We start from the raw sequence: 19,052 nt of genomic DNA on the forward strand, positions 1-19,052 counted from the left end.
ACACGCAAGGACCGAGACTTAAACTGCTTGTTGCTGCTTTACTGGACGACGCGTTTGTTTCCCACGGCAGGGCCCACGGTGGCTGGGCTGGTGGGACTGAAGGCGCTCCTCAGAGAGGAGCCCCCCGTATCCGGGGGAGCCTCGCCCGGGGGAAAGTCCCACGGCTGGGACGTGGGGATAGGGTCTCATCCCCTGCCTGCTGCAGGAAGCCGCGCTGCTCTGCTGGACCAGGGCCCTGGGCTTGTGGCCCCAAGGACAGTGAGCGCTCCTGGGCCCAGCTGCTCGCGTCAGGGTCTGTGTCGGGGTCCCGCCAGAAGGACGAGCCTCCCACTGGGCGCTGGTGGCCATATTTGTTCCACGAAGTACAGCAGGAGGCCTTGAAAGTCAGGGTGGGCGTGGGGCCCGGGGAACATGTGGAAACCTTTCTCCCCATATGTGCCTTTGCTCTAGTCTCCCCGCAGGCTGCTGGGAGCTCCTTGTTAAAACTGTGGGTCACAGTGCGCTGCGACACGCGGCTGACGTGGTGTCCCCAGCAGCCCGACTCCCTTGCCGCGTCCTCAACAACCTCTCCAGACTGTGTCTTTGATACAGCAGCAGACCGTCGCATGAGAGGGCTGAGGCCCCAGCTTACGTGTTCACAGCACCCAGACAAATGGAGACACCGATTCCTCCCGCTCCTGAAATCTCATTTTCAGCTTAGAGGCAGAGACCACAGCTCCTTACGTGGCATAACGGAGTGTTTACGGAGAAAGAGAACAGCCCACTCAAAACAGGCACTTCTGTGGGCAGCTGCCACGGCCAGTGGAGGAAAATGCTACTCACCCACGAGGGGTGAAAGCAAATTAGCTCCATGTGCTTATCTGCCTACGTGGAAGGTGCCGGAACAGTGAGCCGACAACAAAAGGCCACAGGAGCGAGGACCCCGAGACATCTGCAAAGCTGTGACGACAGTCCAAACCGAGACACAGCTGGGGCGGAGGGTCTCAGGAGTCTTGGCTCCCACCAAGGGGCTCAGCGCTCAGCACCAACACTCGCTAGAATGGGCATCAGGGAACGGTCCAACGGTACCTGGTCTGGGCCCTTGTCGAACATCTTCCGCGTACGGGGGAACTGCTGGGAGTGGGGTGTGTACTGCACCCCTGTGGGGCCTGGGGCGCCAGGGCGGCCCGCGGGCAGGTCTCGGCCGACTGGCTGCTTCGTGACGTCGTTGGTCAGGCTGGAGCTGCTGGCGCTGGATGTCGGGGGGGAGCCCCTGCCGTTGGGAGAAGAAACGTTGCGCTTTACCCAAACACGGAACGCCCTGTCCTCACACCGCCCACCTAGAAGCTGCCCGTGGGCCTGGCACCAGGAGCCCAAAACATCCTCACTTGCCCAACACGTCCCCATGCCAGGCGCCAGCTGCCGAAGCCGACGACCCTTCCAGGACCTGCCTGCAAGTTCTAGTAGCTGTCTCTCCGGAAAGTGGGGGGAGCCCCCGGCAAGCCGCACCCAGCTAAGCAAACCAGCCGGGGCCCTGGCAGGTGCAGCAGCATGCGTCTGCTCGCAGCTTCTTGCCTGTGGGCGCTGGTGTAAGAGGGGGCTCCGCCTGCTGGGGGCCGAACGGCAGGGTACAGACCCTCGCTTATGAACTTCTGAGGGGCGACGGAAGTCAGGCTCAGGTCAGAGGAAGGCAGTGAAGAGTTCCAGCCAGGGGCCCACGTGAGAGACGCAGGCCACTTACCCTGCCTGGTGGATGTGGATGCCCTTGTTGGTGGGGCTGGCCGGAGCTGACTGGGTGAGCGAGGACGTGGTGAGGATGCGCTGGGGCCGGGCGTTCACTGTGGCCTGCGAGAGCAAAGGGACAAGTGGTGTGGACGGTCAGCTGCCGGTGACCTCTGAGGCCACGGGCAGCTGCAGGGGTGGTGGCTTCACGACTGCAGAAGAGGCCTCTCGGCTGAGGAGGTGGTGCTTGCCGATGGGAGGGCCGTGCAGGTAAAACTGGGGTCTTCCGCTTTTCTAGAAGTCACCTGCTGGGCTCTGTGAGGCCTGAGGGCTGGCCCTCCTGGACCCGCAGCCAGGAGACCGCGCCAGGGTCACGGTGAGTCGGGGCCCTGGCACCTTGACCCGGGACAGCTGAGAACGCCACCCCAGGCTTCGCTTTCCGTTTTCCCACTGCAGGGGCTCACACCGCGTCCCTGGACGCAGTACTTCGTGGATGGAGGCGAGGAAGCAGGTTCCGGAAGCTTCCTTGACAAGCACGTGCAGTGTTTGACAGTTCACTGCAGAAAAGGATTTGTGCCAGCCTGAGATGAGCATTCAGGGGAAGTCGTTTAGTTCTGATTTTCTGAAGTAGGGTTTGTGTGGCTCGGGAAACCAGACGTCTGCTGGGGGAACACGTGATGAGGAGACGCAAGCAAACGAGGGCGTTTACCGCTCGCTGACAGCAGACCCACCATCTGCCAGGTTCTCTCCTGGGCGTTTTGCTCCGGGCGCCCAGGGCGGCTGGGCGGGCCCCTCTGGCTCCGGACACCCCAGGTGAGAGGGCTCCGAGGGTGGACGCTGCCGCCCAGGGGGCGCTCGGGACAGGTGGCGGTTGAGGCGGCCCTCTGGGCTCGCTGAGCGCGGCTGGTGCCAGACTTGGTGAGAAGGCCAGCCGCGGCCAGGCGAAACAGAACCTCGACCTTCGTGGGGGACGATGTAGGGCTGCCCTACTTAGGGGACCCCCGTGTGCTCCGACCCTCCCTCAGCAGTGGGGACGCTGCACTTCCTGCGTTCAGCCAACAGGCAGAAACTTGCAGACAACAAAACAACCACAAGACTGTTCATTTGCAGAACATCGGCGTTGCCCTGATAACCCACCACTCCCCAGAACAGCAAGAAAACTGAACTACAATCAACCTTCAAACAGCATTAAAAATTTTTTTTTGAATTATAAAAGTTATATTGTTTGTGAACTTGCTTTTGCTTTGTATTTAAATTATCTGGCCAGCTCCCTCCCCCCCAAAACCCAAGAGCCAAACGACACTGGAAGTGGTCTGAGGAGAGTGAAGAATGTAAGCTAAGAACGGGCAACTTCCATGTCTCCCAAAACTTCCAGAGACGGGGGTGGTGGCGGGGAAGACAGAGATGCAGGCCTTAGCAGAACCCCCCCCCACCCCGCAGCACCCCGAGACCCTCCCACCTGCCTCTCCTGGGCCTGCTGCCAGCCCGCTGCCCCTCAGGAGGCCCCGCAGACTAACTGGGCCCTGATCCCTCTGCTGGGGCGTCTGGGACAGGGTGTCCACAGCCCCGTGTCTACACTGTCCACACCCACGGCTGCCACACGGTTCTCCTTCCGTGTCTATGTTAGAAATCCTGCATGGTGGGCATACCGGCAGCCTTTGCACTGGTGATCACAGGGTTTCAGGCTTCAAGGAAGCTTTTTTTTTTTAGCCCAACGGCTCCGATCTACTCAACACACTTTGACTCGGCCTTGATCACGTGAGCGGTATAGGCCTGCAGGGATGAGCACGAGGGGACCCGCCTGTCTGCAGACTTGGTTTGGGGACACAGGGCACGGGGGCAGGGTGGCGAGCAGGGGAGCCGCACAGGCCGTCCGGAGTGGCTCCTTCCTGTGCTGGTCGCAGCCGTCGGTTCACACAGAGAGCACACTGCCAGAGAAGGTCAGCAGAAGGGCAACAGGACTTCTAGGCTCTGAACTGAGGACTGGGCCCAGCCGTGAGTCCTGGCCCGCCATGCACACACTCCACCTTTGCTGGTCCTTCTCGTGGTGAAGACTCCCTGTTGTTCTCTGCTCCCGGACGCGGCCCTGAAACCACTAGAGGGGCAGGCTGCCCTCCCTGATAGGTGGTGGAGTTGACGAGCAAAGTCCACAAGGAGGGATGGTCATGGCTACAGACAGGTCAAGCTCTCAGCGGGGGGAGCCGTTACTTTGTTACAAGCTGACTTCTCAGGTCAGATGTATCCTCTGGGCCCAATGCAAACACAGAAACGGTTCACACGGACACGCGCAGGTACACACACACGTACACACACGAGCCCCTCTGCTCTCTACCCTGTGCAGCTACCGGGGGCGTCTGGAGCGGGAGCCTGGGGCTGTGGAGGGCCCCCTGTCTCCAGCTCCCCTTACTCTCTGGTTCTCCCACCAGAACACGTCACCTCACAAGGGCACACGAAGTCTGATCCAGTGTGGAGAAAAAGGCCCGAAAGCAGCGCGGATGACGCTGGACAGCGGATTTCCCGACTGGGCCGGACAGAGTCAGGATTAGGACGCTGGCACAGGCTTCCGGCGGCTCCTTCCTCGGGGGAGTGTGGTACCTGCAGAGCCGTGCTGCCCACTGCGTGTCAAGGATCTGGACTCACGTGTAAGAAGGTGCTTCCCACAAGGATCATCGGAGGTAATCGGGGGCAGGTATGACGCACAGCCCGCGGGCTGCTGGACCGCTGAGAAGACACCTACAAAGGCACGAGTCTGTTGATCCAAGTAGTTTTTCTACAAACTGCAGTTCATAGATAAAGAACGTAGCTCTCCCTCTGGAAGGCGGAGTCCCAGGGAGTGTTCCGCGGCAACAGCGATGCTGACCAGGAGTGGCCCACGGTCACGATGGGCGTCGGAAAAGCCTCAGTCCGTGGCCCCCCAGGAAGAGAAGCCTGCGGGGCCGAGGCTGGGGAGTCTCACGGGCCCCTTTCCAGGACCAGCGCACCTTGGAGCAGCAGCATGTGCAGAGTAAGGGGGACAGAGAGACGGGAGGAGACACTGGTATCTCGCTTTGTTCACGGGGTTACTGCGTTTACTATCACGCAGGGCCTAGGATGAGCCCAACTCCTAAGAAAGAGCTAGGGGACCGGAAGCAATGGGTTGAAGGCTGATGGCGCTAGAACGGGACCCACCCAGGCTATGTTTGTGCAGGACATGCACGACGGCCCAGGGAACAGTCTCTGTGAAACAGATCCCCAGCGGCTGCCCCAGAGCCACTGCGTCTGAATCCCTGAGGGGACCAGCTCTCCTGGGGCTCTTCCTGCACCCGGCCTGGCAGGGCCCACGGGCCAGTGACTCCCCATACGGCAGCACCTACTTCAGTAAGCTAAGCCAGTCTGAGTGATGCCGCCGTCACCTCTGGGTTTGCAGGGAGGTGGGAACGGGCAGGTGCACAAGAGGTTCAAACTATGCACGCGGAAGCCTCTCAGTACAAACAGTTCGCTAGGACTGCGCTGGTCTGACGATTCTCGGGGTCCTCCTCCTGGTGGAGGCGGCAGGAAGCAGTGGGGCAGGGGAGGCCAGGGGGCACGTGGGGCGGAGGCCCGGGACAGGCGCAGAGGGCACTGGCACCTCTGAATCATGGGGTGGGGGGCAGCTGAGGGCCTTCCGGGGAGGAGGTGCTGAGCGGGGAGCCCAGGGCCGTCAAACAACAGAGGGACGGTTCCAGGGGGAAAACGCCAACACAGAGCCTCCATCTCTGGGAGCTGAAGGCCGTCTGACTTGCGTGAAAAGAAGTCAGGACGCTTACTCAGACCACGGGGCCTGCGGAAAGATGCAGAGGTGCCTGGGAGGGGTCCCACATCAGGCGCTCTGCGTGTCGCTGGCCTGGACGCTAGCTGCAGACTCGCTGGATGAAATTGGATTCTGGATGAGCACAGCAGGCTCCCCGGGTGCTAGCTGAGGCTGCTAACTTGGAAGAGGACAGCGTCACTGCGCGATGACAGGATTTTAAAAGAAACATAAGCTGACTCTATGAAAGCGTGAGCTGGGTTTTGGTCACGGTTTTTGTGGTACTTTGGAATGTGCTGTTTTGGGGGTGATCTCAACCTTCGTAGTGTTTCTCGGTCGCTCAGGCCTTCAGTCTATAAGAAAGGTGTTCAGCCTCGAACCGTGCACGCTGACCTCTGATCCCCATTGCACCCGGCTTCGCGGGTCCCACAGCAGGCACAGTGATCGCATTCTCACTCCTTGGGTGTGGAGTTGCTAGTGGACTATTTTTAGGTGAGTTTTTGTGCTTACAAGTTTTCTCATAAATATTAAAAGTAGTGATTATTATTACACGTGACCCTGACATTTGAACACCTGTAGCTTGAAATTTCCTTCTCGGTGTTATCCCCAAACCATAGATGGCAGCAGTGGTGTGAGGGAGGCTTGGGGCCGACGCGGTTTCCGGGGGTTGTCATGGTCTTCTTTGTACTTGTACGTGGTTTGAAATTTTCCATAATAAAAACTACAGGCAAAACGCAAACCCCAAGCCTGTGTGGAAAGGGGATATAAATACTTGAAATGAGGCCAGAGCTCTTGAGCTGTGTGGGTTCCTGAGCTGGTAGCAATTTCTATATTTGAATACAGAATTCTATGGGGTATTCCAGAGTAATAAGGCTATTTCGACTACGATGAACAAAAATCTGCCTTCAGAGCTGAGTATCAAAAATAGGTCCATTTCTCTGTAAACTGAAATGTAATCCCCTCATTAGTTACTAGAGTAGAAAGTAAGACATTTTTTGAAATTAAATTGAAGACAAGAAAATGTTTTCTTCATCTTTATGCTTCTAGATCCTTCAGTAGCAGTGTTTCCTCTTAAAAATAAACACACACAGACACACATACACGCACATTCAGACTCTCACACACAGGCTGCATTGTGCCCGGGCAAGGCTTCCAGGAAGCACGGACTCGACAGGAGGCCCATTCGGATCTCTGTATCTCCACTTGGGCGTGCCAGGCGTGTGCACTGGACGAGCGTGTCAGTCTAGATCAGCACAGCAGGCAGAAAGCCACCGGCCACTTCTAAGCATCCACTGCAGAGTGCTCTTCTAAAGGCATGGAAGGCTAGGTTTCCGGTTGCTGCAATCCGCTAGCGTGGCTCTGCCTGCTAGGAATGTTATGCATACGGTGTTTAATTACCATAAAGTGGGATGAGGGGTCTCCGGCTCACGGCTACACACTTGACACATAATCCAAAAAGGCATGGAGACGTGGTTTCTATGCCTTACAGGCTAGAGAGAGATTTCTAAGAGGAATGTATTTGACGTCCTGACATCAGGTCTACTGCGATGAATTTATAGTCATTACATTTTAAGATTAGTCACTCAGATTATATTTTTAAATAATTCAGATTGATTTTTAGTAAAGTTAAATACATAAAATGCAGTGAAAAATAAAAATCTAAGCTAAATACTGGTTTCATCATGACCAGATAACCAAGGGTGGGGGGTAGGATGACTGGGGAACCTGATGGACATGCTGGCCATGGCTGTGCTGCCCACAGCTAGGGGGCCATCCTATGCCTCAGAGAGAAAACTCGAGGCACCTCTGTGTGTCACATGCTTTCATGCAAAGGTAATAACCTCAGCTTCCATCTGAAGAGGCTGGAATCAGAGGAGCAAGCTATACTCAGAATAAATAAAAGGGACAGGATAACGAAGATAAAAAGAAGTATCGATAAAACAGATCGTAAAAAGCAACAAAGAAAGAGTAACGAAACCAAAAGCTGGTTCTTTGAGGTTTCCTGTAGCCAGAACTGTTGTGAGTGAGAGGAGTCATAAGTCAGTGGTACTGGGAATGAAAGGGGACATCACTACAGACCACACAGACCCTGACTGGATCACAAGGGTAACGGCAGCCTTTACCTAATGTCCTAGTGCCCCGATACCACTAAGTCAAAGCAGGACGGCGCCCCAACTGAAGGTACCCGTAAACAGAGGTCAGGGTATGCTGTGAGGTGCTTGTCGGAAGTCTGTCCACCACGGTGTAGACCTGACCGCATCTGGGGTTCCCCACATGAATATCTACAACTAAGACCAGGAACTCTCGAGCTTCACCGGGAACACCGTCACACATACCTTGTAGGCAATGCTGTTGAGCACCTTCATGGCCAAGTCGGAAACATCTGGATAGGGGTCTGCAGCCAGATGCAGTAAAACTCTCCAAATCTGAGTGTAAACACTGTTAAAGGAAACTCCTAGGAAAGAGAAATGGGATGTTTTAGTAATAAATAGCTGCCCGTGTGCTTAGCCAGCTTCTGAAGACTTAGCTGCTGCCAGGAACGGACACTTTAAAGAGCTCGTGTTTTGTTGTCTGGTCAGGGCCCCAGAAATTCAGGAATCCCAGCTGGTAAACAGGCTTGATGACTTCATCTCCTGAGACTGGATCTTTCCAGAAGGAAAAGCAAGTTAGAAAAGGCTGGCCTTCCTTGAAGCCCTGGCTGACTGGACAGCACTACCTAGCTCCCGCGAACCATTTGATTTCATGCCTAGGTTTCAGGCGCCGTCACGGCCTACATGAGCTGCAAGTGTTGGAGTGATGGATAGGAGTCCCGTGTACACCTTTCTTGCATTCAGGCTGTGTTCTGGGCTGTGACTCACTGAGTCTTGTCCACACACCACATGCAGTACTAGCCTGAGTTCCCAGGAAATCACAAAGGGTGTGCATGACATGACCCAAGCCCTCCCGGTCCCCACCAGGCCACACAAGGTCCTGTCCACAAGGCTGGACACGACGGCAGATGAGGCAGGACATAAACCCAGACAGGGTGCATCACAGACACGAAGGAAGGGATGTCATCGAGGCCCTTACCCGCGGGTCTGTTCAGCCCTATTTAACCCTCACGATCTCAGCCGCTGCCACTATCTGGGCGTCACAGAGGGATAGTGAGGCCTAGTGTCCGAAGGATGAAGGATTCAAATGCCCACCTGTCTGACGTTTGGGCCAATGCTGTGTCTACAGCACCGCTGTGGCACCTGACCATTCAAATCAAAGGCGGGTTGGAGGAGGCGCAGGGTGACGCTCCCTAGCATCCCTCAGCCTACAGCCGCTCCCCAGGAGGCAGAGGCGGCACCGTCTCATGCCCGCACAGCCGCACACCCTTCGCCGCAGGGATGGAGAAAGCCCCGCCCCTCTTGAAGTGGCCTTGCGGCGACCACGGCTGCGCTGCCCGGGAGGGGAGGTGGCGTCGCGTCAGGTGCGCGCCGTCAGCGGCCTGCTCTAGGGCCTGCGTGTGTGCAGGCGGCGGCTCATGTGGGCTTCGTGGCCCTGGGGATCAGACAGGGCTCCCCTCCGGGGACCAGGGCTCCGTATGAATCCGGACTTTGGTTGGTGAGATGTCAGCTGAACACACTCTTGCTTGGAGGGGAGCCTGAGTCAGGGTGAGTGACCCACGTGCGGACATGTTCCCCGCACACTTTAATTTAGAGACAGGTACGGATGAACACCTTTGACCCTGACTCAACGGCTGTGGGACGGCCAACCAGATTTATGACCAAAGTCTGAGGAAGCTGTTTGGTAAAATCAGCCCAGAGACTCCGGCAGCGTTTCCTAAAACCCACTTTTGTATGGTGGCATGGTGCCTGCCAGCAGGAAGTGCGCCCCGCACGACCTAAGGACTGTTTCCACAAAGACGTGGCTCCCATGTCAACTGCGCAAGAGCCGCGGGATCATGACCTACAGGGACTGTGCGGTCACTTTCACGGAGGCAGCCTGCTCAGAAGGGAAAGGAGAACAGTCCCCAAGGGGGCGAGGGTCCTCGTCATCACCACTGACCCGGAGGCTCTTGGGAAGGCCCCTCAAACTCATCATAGCCAATGTGTGAAAGTCTACCCCCTCCGTTAGTTTTGGGCTCAGCTTCCCCAAAGCGTGGCCACCATGGGACAGAGAGCGGCAAGGGGGCGCGCTGCAGATACCAGACCCCCGCCACAGCCTCAAGCACCCGGGGTGGGGAGGACGGGGACGCAGTGCTGAGGAGCCTTGTTACCCGTGTGCCGATACAACAGCAGACGCCCGACCAACCAGACCCTCGCTCGGCGGTGCCTTTGGCGCAAACACGAGGAGGGGTACGGGGCTGTGGCGGCACAAGACCAGCCCCAGTGGGCGAGGCGCACCATGCACCCAGGAAGGGTGGGGACCCGCTGGCTGCTGCCATCCATCGTGAACTTCGGTTTTCATCACTGTTGTGGCCTTCCTCGCAGAAGATTTCGACTTTGATACGACAGTTGTGATTCGACAGAGAATGAAAAGGCTCTAATTTTTGCCAGGGTCTTTGGCCGCACGAATGGTGTAAGTACTTGCTGGTGAAAACATGAGACTGGCAGAGAAGTGCTTGGTGCGTTTTACCCCGTCCCTCAGCGCGGCCCCCACGTCCTCGGCCTCCCCGCGCCCCGTCCCTCAGCGCGGCCCCCGTGCTCCCTTGGCCTCCCTGCTGCACAGCCGTCCTGCTCCTGAGCCTGCTGCTAACCCAGCCCAAGGCTGTGAAAGAGCGCAGCAGAGGCTGGAGCCCCAGGGGTGCCGCAGGACGCGAGTCGGCCCTCCGGGAGCAAGGAGTCCTCCGGGCTGTGAAATGCTCAGAAAGGGCGCCTGCGTCTGGCACTCACTCAAAACTGCTTCCTCACGAGCGCGGAGAGCTATTTCCACGTCTAGACCAAAAGTAATAAAAGATCCTAACTAATGGCTTTACATTTATTTTTCAGAGCAACAGCTACAACTTTCCAAACAGCGTAAGATGTAGGAAAACTTGCTTGGAGCTCTGTGGCCAACTCTGGATCCCAGAAGTCCCCTGGGCTGGCTGAGCCGCTCGGGGAAAGGAGAAGCTGGAGCTTGCCACTTGTTCCCTGGGTCTCAAGGGTCCCCGATGCGAATGCTCTAGGGGCCACCATGGGCCGAGAGCCTCTGCCCCATCCAGCAACCGGCACCCAAGGCCTGGGGCCAGTACCCTCGTCCTTCTCTGTGACGCGCCCCCATCGCTGGGCTCCCCCTGGTGATGGAGTCCCTTCAGGAGCTCCCTCGCCTCCTCCCTCTGCCCACGGGAGGCGTGAGCATCCTGGCCCGAGGCCCCAGGATGGAGCCCTGCCTAGACCGGGCAGCCACCCTGTCGGCATAATCCTGTCCGTGATGTTCCTCAGGGTCCCTACAAGACACACGTAATAATGGCCTTTAATCAAGGGTTGTGGCCATAAAAATATAAATGATGTTGTGCCGTCAGAAAACAACGCCGTTCGCTCTCTCACCGCCGTTTCCCGGCAGCAAGAAATCAAACTAATGGGCTGTAAAACCTTCCCTGGGATAGTGCTTGGCTCCGCTGGCGACAACCGCACTCCCCCTCCTCCTGGCTGATGGGGCCCTGCACTCTCCCGGCCCCTCTGCTCTCCGTGCTCAGAGCTTGTGGCTGTGGGGTCCCGGGGTTACTGGGGGCTTACGAAGGCCTCCTCTGTTAGGACTTCTCGAGGTCGTGGGGAGACGCAGAGAGAGAGGGAGGAGATGCTACTTTCTGGCCAGTCATGATACAACAGGGACAAGTGGCCTCAGGCTGAGCAGGGCCCCCAGGGCCAGTGGGAAGCCGGCCCTGCTCGCCAGGCCTCCTCCTCCAGGGGTGTGGGCAGTGCCCGTGGCTCCGACTCTGTCCTTCTGCTCTTCTCTGTTCCCCAAGGGCAGCGGCCATGACCCTGGGTTCTGAGCAGGAACTTGGGCCCAGCACTGGGCACACAGCCAGGTGGGGGCAGGCTCCGGGCCGGTGAGAGCTTGAATCCTGGCTCTGCCCTCCCAGCCCAGCTCCGGCTCGGATTCGTCACTATGGGAAGACACTTCAGGTGGCATCAACGGTCACAAAATTTCAAGGAGGTGCGATCGCTCCACCTTGGCCAGGGCTCTGATCTACAACTAGCAAGCCCTTCAGGGGTGAGAGTGCTCATGGGCGCCGCAGTCTGGTCCCAAATCCCCGGAACAGAAATGACCCCACCTCACTCCCTCCAGGCTGTGACCCACTCCCGCAAAGAAGCAGAGTGACCGTCCCTGCCCCCCAGGACCCGGGGCGTGGAGCAGGATGACTGATGGGGCTAGGGCGGGAGGACGGCCCCGGGGCAAGCACGAGGGGCCCTCTCTCCCCACCCTTCCCACTGCCACCTCTGGGCACTCTCCAAGGGTAAGACTCAGAGCCGGAGGGGCACGCAGGGCTGCCTGCAGCACGTGGGATCAAGAAACGGCAGCTTCGCCAAAACCGAGTAATAAAGATGGCGAAGTCACATTGTGGTGGGTCAGGGACCCCCTCCCCCCTCCCCTCGTGGGGACACAGAATATCGCCAGCAGGGAGGACCAGACGCTGCTGGTTTGGAGAGGCATGCGGTGAAGTCAGAGAGGTTGTCCGCACCTCGCTCAGGGACCAGTGTCCAGCCTGCGGGCGGAGGACAGCAGTGGGCGCAGGGGAGGGCTGATGATGACAGTGGGGGCTGTTTGCAGGAGGAGCAAGTGCGATTTTCACGGGGGCTTCTGTGTTTGGCTGCCATTGGACAAGCCTGGCAGTGTGTAGACATGTGGGTAAGATCTGAGGGGGGTCCTGGCATGCAGTGTGCTGAGACCGGCCCTGGGGTGGGAGGGGCCAGAAATGGGGAGGACCAACAAGGGGCCCACGTGGGAGTCAGGCCAGATGGCTGGTGAGTCAGAGACACGTGGGGTTCCAGAGGTGGGGGACACGGAGCCCGGGTCCCAGCACAACCCTACAAACATCAGGCTGGCATGCTTCAGGAGGTGGAGATCCCGGCGGGGTCAAGGGAAGCCCAGGCCCCTTCTGGGGAATTTGTTCCGGGACACACTGCACAGCAAGCAAGACAATGGGGAGTACTTGCAGCGACAGAGCAGGGAGGGGGCTGGGAGGGGACCCGGAGGGGCTGGCGTTTCGGGAAAAGGTGGGAATAAATGGATGTCCTTAGGTTGCCATGGTTTTGAAAATCTCTTGCAATATTCAGTGAGAGGCTAGAGAGATTGCCGTCCTTTGGTTGAAATGAAAAAAAAAAAAATGTCTTTAAGCAGGCGAGAGCTGCAAGCAACGGGACTGGGTGGGTGACGCATTCTACGTGCGTGGCGGACGGGAGCGCTATCTCATGGAATATGCATGAGGTGGCCCGACAACTCCAGCTCATTTTAGAACTTTTCCACTCAAGTTCTCAAAGATTTGACTGATATGCAGATAACACTCAGCTTTCTCCGGGAATCAGAATTTGTGAGCAAAAAGGTAGGGGTGATAGGACTGCCAGCTCTCTGGAGGAAGACAGCAGGCAGGGCAGCGGCGGGAGGGGCTGCGCCATGTGGGCTGGAGACCGACAGTACCTGCCTCTTCCCTGGCAGCTGCCGTGTTCTCCGGCCTGACGTGGCCTCCGATGACATTCTTCATCCTTACACCGCCAAGTCCTGCTTCCCCCGCCAACACCCAGGACAAGATGGTGTCCACTCGTCAGAGAGCAGCACTGTGTTCCAGGCAGGAGTCCCACCTCAGGCACGTAGCATGAGCTCCACACTTGCCCCGCGATGTGGCCCAAACATTGCGGCCGGCACCTGCTGTTGCCTCTGCCAGCATGTGTGGTCTTTAACACCCCGGAGAAGGGGACGTGCCGTAGACAACGGGGACCTTCTGACGAAAGCTCTCAAGGGTCCCCTGGCGACAAGTGACTTCAATCCTTTTTGCGACTTCAATACTCCTCATGTTTCTGTGAGTTCAAAAGCCAGGTGTGACCGTTTTGACAATTTCTTCTCTTGACGGCCAGCCATGTGTGTGATCAGGGGGCCGCAGAGTGGACTCGCACCCTTGAGCACAGGCTGTGCTGGACGGCAGGACGACAAGGCACCTGGACGCGTGCTGCATGGCAGGACGCGGTCGGGAGGAGGCCCCGAGGAAGGCAACAGGGAGGCCGGTCAGGAGGACCCTGCAGGAGCTGGTGCAGGGGGTTGCTGGCCTGGGTGGTGAGGCCAGGATGCAGGGGTGAGGGACAGAGGAGTTACGGATGACACCTGGCTCTGGGCCAAGGACCCGCGTCTGCTGTGGTCCCTGCAGTGGAGGTGGGCTGGGAGTGGAGATGCCCAGTGTGTGGACCGTCTTCAAGGTCTGTGGCGTTCCTGCGTTTCTTCTTCCATGGTGGCGTGATAAAAAGCAAAATAATGTTTTGTGACTTGTGACTATTTCATGAAATTTGCATTTCAGTTGAGAAGTAAAGGCTGATTGGAACACGGCCAGATTCATTCGTTCACCTGCCACCTGTGGCTACTTCTGCGCCATCTGCAAGGCTGAAAATGCGCACGATCTGGCCTTCCGCAGAGAATGTCTGCCGATCCCTGCTCTGGCGAGAGGGTGGGAGGCGGAGTCGCCCTGACTCGGGCGGGGAGGTGTGGCGGCCGAGCTCACCTGGCTGGCGGGTCAGAGCCACCACGTGGTGCATTTCTGTCTCTCTGAGTTTCCCCCGTTACTTCATATTTTTCACTGTAGACATATACACAAAAATACTAATTCAGATTCATATCGACCTGGGTTTTAAAAGAGTCCTGGGGGGCCAGCCTGGGAACTTAGCCACCACACATGTTAATTCTGTTAAAAGAACCTGTTCTAGTTCAAAACAGACACCTCGCAAGTGACACTTGGATTGTCAGCAGAACCCGCCTTCATGCCGAGCTCGGCCCGTGCCTTCTGTGCACTTGGGATATTTTAGCAAACAACAAAACACACAAATCTGTGATGTTATTTCTCAATTTAGATGGATAATTCAAGTTGGTATTTTTGAGCTAAGTTCTTGGTGGGTGGGTGTGTTTGGCAAGCAGAGATCCCCTTCTGGTTCCTGCCACCCTGGGGGGTGCGGTGGCCACGTCTGGAACCCATGGCCCGTCCAGGCCACGGTGGGACACTACATGGACTCGACCTGCAGGAACTACGGCAAACGTTCCAAGGCTTGTTCCAGCAGAGGGGCAGACTGGTGTGGTTCACGCAGGACCCATGGCCTTGCCCCCTCCAGATCATGGCCAAAGTCAGAAATACCACCATCACCACGTGGTGTGGACAGCATTAAGCACTAGGGCATAGGGTTCACCATGGAAATAAGCCAATGACTTAGAACGGACATGAGGGGCCGACGAGGGGCAGACGGGGAAATCACAGATGTGAATGCTGACGCTGGAATGCAGGAAAAGGTGTCAGTGCATGAGCTCTTTCTATTGTCAACTCCAGAAATGAAAACGAACCACGGGGAAAAGCAAAAGAAAAGACAAGGGAATAACGGAACAAAGTTATCGGAACAAAACATATAGATGTAATGAAAAAATCGACAAAGCAAAAGTTGGGACTTGTAAACACCAGGGAAATGAACAAATGTTTTGCGGGGTGAACCGTGAACAAGGAGCAGAAGCACACAGCAACAGGAGTACAAGGGACCCGCGTCCGGAGACAAGAGAGGCCACAAAGTCAGGAGAACGCTCCGCACAGCTCCACGGAGCGAGAACATTCAACGGAAGCCGGCAACTTAGAACAACGTGAGATGCCGAAGCTAGCCCAGAAGAACCAGCCCCAACCATGCTGTGACGGCTAGAGGGAGGACTCACGGTTGGCCCTCCGCTGACAGAACGGGTAAGTCAACCCTGGCGGACGGGGAGGGGCTGGCGGAGCAGTGGAAGGGAGCCCGGCACAGAGAGAAACTCACGGGAAGGAGCCGTAGGACAGGGTTCCTGCGAAGTCTGCGGCCTGTAAGGGGCACTGAGTGCTTTGGGGGTTCACAGACAGTAAGAGAGCATGGACCCCGTGGACAAGTTCTGGGGATTCGGCTCTATTTGTGATTCCTTACGTGAGGAACGAAACACACAAGGGGGCTGTACGCTAGTGTCCCTACATTTTTACATATAGAGTGTTTCTTAACATTAACTGAAACTCCAGCTGAGGCCTGGGACACCATGCTGGGCGGTCGGCGTGGAAAAGACCTGCCGGGCTGGGTCTGGCCCTCGTTGCCAGCACCGTCAGACGCACAGTCACACGGCCAGGAAGTGGGGTGGACGCCCACCTCCCCGTGAGGAGGGAAGAGCGTGCTCTAGGTGGGACGTCACCCTGCCCGTTAGGCGTGGACGTCCCTGCTCTGTGCCTCAACAGATGAGGTGTCTCCCGGGCAGAATCAGCGCACCAACGGCCACTGGGCTGCACAGACAGAAGGTTCTGGCAGCCTTCCCACACAAGCCCAGAACGGCCTGTAGCTATCACAGAGCAAAGTTAAAGCGACGGAAACTTCCGTCTGCCCGCAGCACACATCCCTCTCACCTCCACACTCCAGTTAATGCTTGTTCTCCAACTGGGATGGTCCCCATGTCCCGCGACCTGGCGTGCACTGAGGGCGAGCCCTGGGTGCCAAGACGGCGGGTGGGGGCAGGCGGGGGACGGGAGCCGCACTCACCGATGAGGGAGTTGAGGGCAGAGTAGGAGCTGACGCGGCGCATCTTATCGATGGTCTCGAAGGACAGGATGTACTCCTCGTTCTCGGGGCTGCCCAAGGTGCTGCTGGCGCTGCTGCTCGTGCTGAGGTTTCCGGGCGAGAACGCCACCGAGCTGCCCGCTGCCCAGACAGCACGGCGGGGGGTCGTCAGGGTGGGCGCCCAGGGCGACATGTGCGCCTCCCACACGGTCCGCCCCACCCCCAGCTGCATCTGCAGCGGCGCCACGGTCAGACCTCAGGGCCAGCAGATGGGACAGCGCGACTCGCGGTCAGGGCAGAGAAACGGGTGGGGCCCTGGTGTAAGTAAAGGTTCAGAAAATCAAACCCACGACTGTCCCAACCCAAGGACCCGATTTCCAGCATCTCACATTCTTCTGTCAAGCTCAGATTCTGCAAAGATTTGTTCAGGCTTCTGGCGGTGGTGACGGCACGAATGTTTCCGTAGGAGCTCACGGAGCGGAGTCTGGGGGTGCACGGGCTGTCCCGCACGGGGGTCAAACTCCCACCCTCTGGGAGAGAGAAGAAGAAAGAGTTAATGGTGGGCTTTGGGGGGGCAGTGCACCCCGTTAGCCGCGGGGGGGGGGTGCTGCAATAGCACGTGACAGAAGCTCGCACCCAGACCAGCAGGCCCACACTCAGGAAGGGCCTCTGACACACGTGTGTCCAGTCAGCTGGACAAAGCTGGACACGCGCACGCCGGGCGAGGAGCGGAGCGTATGGAGCAGACGACCCGAGCCCATGCCTGCTGTTTTGCGGGGTCGTCGTTAGACCTTTCAGAGCAGGACCGGCGACCGGGGCCGCCCTGAGGGCAGCGCCAGGCGCTCTGTGGCTCCGCCGTGGGCCGCTGCCCTACAGACAACCGCAGAGCGGCGGCTGGCTCAGTGCTGCAGGCCCTCCCCTCCGCGGCCCCTGTGCCCTCCTCCAGCACACCAGCTGTTTCACTGGGCAAGTTCATTTTCATTTCCCTTCTCTGATGTTCTAAAAGCAGTAATGCTTGTGTTATTGATCACGAGCCCTCTTTCCTGCAGAGAAGGCTGCGTTCTGGGGGAGGGGGCAACCCAACACGAAGAAATAGAAATCCAGCAAAAAGGACAAATGGGAGAAAAGGAGCTGCCTAACGTGACTCATGAGCAGGAAACCGGCAACAGCTCATCACAGGAAGAGCTGACGTGCGTGTCCGTGAGCCCCCACGGCACACGTTCCGCTACCCTTCAACATCTCCATGAGTCGGATTTCCAAACATGGTAAAAGGAAGGAAAAGAGCCAGAGGGTCGGTGTGGCCCCTCCTGCTGCCTTTCTACTCTGCTAAGTGCCTGGCAGGACGGGAGTCACAGGGGCCACTCGGAGTGGCGGTGAGCTCAGGCCCTGGCCCAAGGCAGGGCAGCTGTGGTCCTGACCTGGGGTCCCCGCAGGCCGCCGTACCTGTGGTTGCCGGAGAAGGCAAGGGGTAGTTCTTCTCCTCCTCCATGAACTGCAAGGCCACCGTGCAGAAATTGCTTTCATATTGAACGACAAGATGACTCAGAGCCACCACCAGCTCCTGCCGAGAGGGACAAGGACAATAACGCTTACTGGCGGCTGGCAGACGATTGTGGGAAAGCAGGGAGGCTGAGAGTTCACGCCGAGTGCTCAAGTCACCACAGAAAAAAGAAAGGTTAAGATACACTCTGCACTCAATGTTGGCAGTGGGGACTGGCCCTTCCAGGGATGCACTCGGGAGTGTCCAGAGGGAGCTGGAGCCTCCGGACAAGCAGTGCGGGCGGGATCACTACACGCCAGCGGCACAGAGCAGGTGTCCTAGGGACACAGGTGTGAATGACACCCTCTGGGGGGGAAGGGCAGATCAATCCTGGGACCCTATGTGTTGATTGGACCCTGCCGCTGGGTGAGCCGTTTGAATTCTGGGTGTGTTAAAGCAGAGCACATCTGACAAGCCAGGGCATGCTCTTTTTATTAAATGCAAAACTTGCAAAGATACATTAGTTTCCGGTCCCCAAAAGGCAAGGAAGTTCCACATGACCCTCAGGCCTGACTGCCCAAGGAGATAAGCACAGTAGGTCTGTCGCATGACGGCCTGAGGACCCCTGGTTTGCATGTAGCTCCCTGCAGCCCCATGCTGGGGGAGTTCTGCCCACGTGCCCGGCTCTGCATGGGGCCTGGGACCCCCTTGGCGGCTGCCCCCTCCTCTCCTGCACGGGTCTCTCTCACCTTAACCCCACACAGCCCTTCACCTCCCTCCTGTCACGTCTGTGCACTGCACTGCTCCCAAACCCACCGCCAGCATCCCCCCTCCCTTTAAGCTCCAAGCTGGCCCTTCCTGCATTGGCATAGCATCTTTGCCTAAGTGCTCCCGTGACCCCAATCTCAGTGTGCCCCACAGTCTGCCAGCACCACCCCTTCCCATTCAGCCCCCCACTGGGGACTCCTCGGCTCACGCCCACAGAACTGTGAACGCCCAACCCACCTCCCACCCAATCTGCCCAGAGTCTGACTGCACTGAGTCCCCCGTGAGTCTGCTCATGCCCACTGGGGACACCTCATCTGGCACTCACTGCGGCGCCTAATGCTGGCCCACTCCCCCTGCAAACCAGAGCACATGCCCGGTGGGGTTGCCCGCTGGCCCCTCCCAGCAAACACGTAGCCTGTACTGTCTTTGAAGAGCACTGACTCCCCTTCACTCTGATGCGGGGCGAGAAAAGCCTGTGCTGGGCCCTGGAACATTAACTTGCACCCAGGTCCCTCACCCTCTGATGCAGGGAATGCCACCCAAAGTCAAACACTGAGTGCGCTGCCCACGCCAGTGGCTCTGGACCAAGCACATCCTGCTGGGGTGGCGGCCACTCAAGGTGGCTACTGCTGGCCACGGATTCCTG

At 57.9% G+C, this 19,052-nt stretch overlaps 1 protein-coding gene across 3 annotated transcripts in view; it reads right to left on the bottom strand.

Annotated features, from left to right (window-relative positions):
* The window catches only part of RPTOR (regulatory associated protein of MTOR complex 1), a 317,986-nt gene that overhangs the window by 29,833 nt on the left and 269,101 nt on the right, over nucleotides 1-19,052 (bottom strand). For all 3 annotated transcript variants that reach the window (XM_045813984.2, XM_045813983.2, XM_045813988.2), the window contains 6 exons: nucleotides 17,602-17,719; nucleotides 16,548-16,688; nucleotides 16,141-16,299; nucleotides 7,804-7,922; nucleotides 1,721-1,824; nucleotides 1,069-1,252 (listed from right to left, as the gene is read on the bottom strand). In XM_045813984.2, the coding sequence (XP_045669940.1) occupies nucleotides 1,069-1,252; nucleotides 1,721-1,824; nucleotides 7,804-7,922; nucleotides 16,141-16,299; nucleotides 16,548-16,688; nucleotides 17,602-17,719 (825 nt within the window). The remainder of the gene's footprint in view (nucleotides 1-1,068; nucleotides 1,253-1,720; nucleotides 1,825-7,803; nucleotides 7,923-16,140; nucleotides 16,300-16,547; nucleotides 16,689-17,601; nucleotides 17,720-19,052) is intronic.

The sequence above is a fragment of the Ursus americanus genome, chromosome 23 (assembly GCF_024610735.1).
Source record: "Ursus americanus isolate L20-20 chromosome 23, mUrsAme1.1.p, whole genome shotgun sequence".
In the NCBI taxonomy this organism is placed as follows: domain Eukaryota; kingdom Metazoa; phylum Chordata; class Mammalia; order Carnivora; family Ursidae; genus Ursus; species Ursus americanus.